General features: G+C 32.7%; 1 protein-coding gene across 1 annotated transcript; it reads right to left on the bottom strand.

The window, feature by feature from the left end:
• Positions 1-1004: 1004 nt before the first annotated feature.
• Tsp_04178 (hypothetical protein) lies at positions 1005-1575 on the bottom strand. The gene is made up of 5 exons (XM_003374946.1): positions 1536-1575; positions 1463-1488; positions 1238-1343; positions 1102-1206; positions 1005-1069 (listed from the first exon to the last, which is right to left on the bottom strand). The coding sequence occupies exons 1-5, from the start codon at positions 1573-1575 to the stop codon at positions 1005-1007; spliced, it is 342 nt and encodes a 113-aa protein (XP_003374994.1).
• Positions 1576-3366: the final 1791 nt, after the last annotated feature.

Below are 3366 nucleotides of genomic sequence, written 5' to 3'. Positions count from 1 at the left end.
CCCCAGGCGATAAAAAAATTTGCATAAATACTCCCTGAGGGCAAATATTGTGCAATAAAATGTCTAAGGCGTAGCCTGAGGGCATATTCAAATTTTTTATCCCCTTTGCATACACATTTTAGTTTCACTTGCCAGTTATCCAATTCTTCATTATTACAATTTCCAATTATTACAATTTACCTGTTTTTATTTCACCTACCTGGAACTATTTTTATGCTTACCTGTAATCTTCTTACCTGTACTTGCTTTCTCTTACCTGTCACCCACATTACTAATATCCATTTACATGTAGTCTAACTTACCTAGACGTTATTACGCTTAGCTAAAACCTTTCCAACGTGGATATGAAATCTAAAATTTTTTAAATCTAAAATTAGAATACTTACCTCAAAAATAAGCACTGGTATGAGAACCACACTGCGAGTGCATCTGAAAAACAATTCAAAAATTAAAAAAATCCATTACATCCAGTAATTATTTACTTAGTTACTAATATTCATTCACTTTTGTAGAGTAAAGCATAAGTACCTGATCCCTATTAATCTGGGTAATTGGGACAAAACAGTAATGACGTAATTCACTGCTATCATGAGAAAATCTTTCCAAACGAACACTAAAATTAAAGGATTAAAGCAAACCTAATCAATAAGAAACATGATATGCACTTTTCTTGTGGTATAATTACTTTTTATATAGCTTGTTTGTTTACTTCGTATACGAATTCGCTGAAAACAGTTATTTACGTACTACTAAACGACATTTCATGGTTCATGGACTTATACATTCTGACTTTTACGCATTAAATTATTCAAGTAAAGATTCTTACTTTGTAATAATCAACATGGCATTGTGCACGCTGTGAAAAGTCTTCATGGCCAACACAAAACGAAATCTGTAGCGAATTCATAATTCTTTGATTGTGCTCAAAAAAACTGTTACTACTGAAAGCCGTACGTAATTTCTTTATACCCTTCCTGAAACGCAACACCACATAGAACATTACGCTACAAGTCTTTACGCCTACTTGAACTAATACGGACTTCTAAAGTCATCCATTCCTTGATATAATCTAAAGTTATAATTATCGAAATCACTACTTACCCGTTTTTCCAATACTACATTGGTAATACCTAAATGCGTAGTCGAACTGCCACATTTTCAGTATGTATAGCGACTGTATACCAGTTAGTCTCACTGTTTCTATTGCTAAAATCTAAAAAAATCAAATATTTCTTACTCATTTCCATATGCCGAGCCAAATAAATACAAGCAGGAAACGCAACTGTGCCAATACGGAGTGGCATCAGCAGGGGATCCATAACACTTCCATTGGATGATGCAAACTAAAATTATCACGTACAAAATCTCTACATACCAATTTTCATGATGCGACAATTAAAATCACTAAACGCAAAAATAGCATAAAACGTTTGTCTTACATTGTGAACTAGTACGGACTTACATAAGTCTCCCATTCGATGATGTAATCTAAAGTTATGATTATCAAAATAAGTACTTACCCGTTTCTCAAATACTACACTGGTAACACCTAAATGCGTAGTCGAACTGCCACATTTTCACTATGTATAGCAGTTAGTTGTTTAGTTGTATAGCTGTATACCAGTTAGTTTCACTGTTTCTATGGCTAAAATATAAAAAAATCTAATATTTCTTACTAATTTCTATATGACAAGCCGCATAAATGCAAGCAGGAAACGCCACTGTCACGGAGAGAGAATGTATAGTGATTCCATATCTGTTACCATGTTGTAGAATATTCTATTCCTATCATAAATAATATCTAATTCATTCTTACATATAGTGATAAGAAAAACTTCATTGTGACGTTTATATGAACTTCAAGTAACACTGGGTTACTACGGTAATGACATAACAACTCTTTGATAGCAAAAGTGTAATCCATTGTCATGAATTTTTTGCATTTCTTGTAATAGCCTGAAAATTATTTCAAAGTTAAATTGGAGAAATAAAACAGACGACAAAATGATTTGCGTTTGAAAATTATTATGATGCACTGTTATTCGTCTTCAATTACTTTTTATAATAAGGCGGTTTCATGTAAGTTATTGCAATTCAATTCAGATCATATATACTGTACGCAACATTCATGCATTACTTACTTGTTATGCACAAGCAAAGAAATCAATCATGTAACGAAACATTCCATTTGAAGTATTCTACAGCATGTTTTTTGAAGAAATTTCTAAAGCTATGGGAGAATGTAGGGAAGGCAAGTTAGCAAACGGATCCGTAACTTCGGAACAAAGATTTAAAAGCTGGGCCGATTGTGCTTTAAGCATGCAGTATATGCTTGGCAGAGTTCTGTTGAGGACTTTACCGATTGTTACCGTTTGTCGAAACAATCCGTCATCATCTGATCAAGCTAGCTGACAAACCGGTACGTTCAGAACCTAAAATAAGCGGCTGTCTGTTTATTTGTCAGACCGTTTCGTCGGCATTCAACAACCAAGTTAGAAATGGCACGGAAACAAGGAATCTTTAATCAAATAATCAAAAATACTTTTCAAAATTATTATGATGAGTAACTGATCATCTTCACTTACTATTTATAATATAGCTGTTAAATAATACATGATCTAAACGTGAAGTGATGTGAATTTCTGAAAGTGAATTTTATTAGTGTAGTCATCTCAAAATAAAAAACAGTAATACGTACTTCTCTGTCCTCAGCATCTGAGGTAGCTGAAATTTAGAAAAAATAATACAGTCACAGACACCCTTTAGTTCCCAATCACCATATTAGTAGAGTAATACAAATGACATGCATGACATAACACCTCCACTATGCATAATATAACTTACCTAATATTCACAGAGAGCATTGAAGAGCGGAATTATAGTTGATCCCCTTCGTGCTGCCATAGCCATAAACTGAATAACGGAATGTGTACAAAGTACTCTGATTAAACATATAACGCTGAGTAAACTATGCAAATAATAAACTACTTTGTCTGCGGTGGAACAACCTAATTTGAATGCAGTAATAGCACAGTGAAATGAATATAGCGAACAATTTTATTTAATAACATGATGAAATTTATTACGTTTTTATTTACACACTGCACATTACTAAGTAAAATAGCACTATTATGCAAATTTCTTTTGTTAAAATTAGATGAAACGAACACTTATTAACCTGAAGCATTGCAAATCACTAAAAATAACCAGAAATGCTATTATTGCGTTGCTGAATTTATTTGCTAGAACGTTGGACAGAACAAACAAAGTATATCACTCGAATAATATTTCTCTTATAATCTAAGGTACATGGATATAATTTAATGGCTTTCTACCTGAAATTAGTATAGAGAATAAAAACATTTT

The sequence above is a fragment of the Trichinella spiralis genome, assembly GCF_000181795.1.
Source record: "Trichinella spiralis strain ISS 195 chromosome Unknown Scfld5, whole genome shotgun sequence".
Lineage (NCBI taxonomy): Eukaryota > Metazoa > Nematoda > Enoplea > Trichinellida > Trichinellidae > Trichinella > Trichinella spiralis.
Note: the sequence above shows the minus strand (reverse complement) of the source record. Positions and strands in the feature narration are given on the sequence as shown.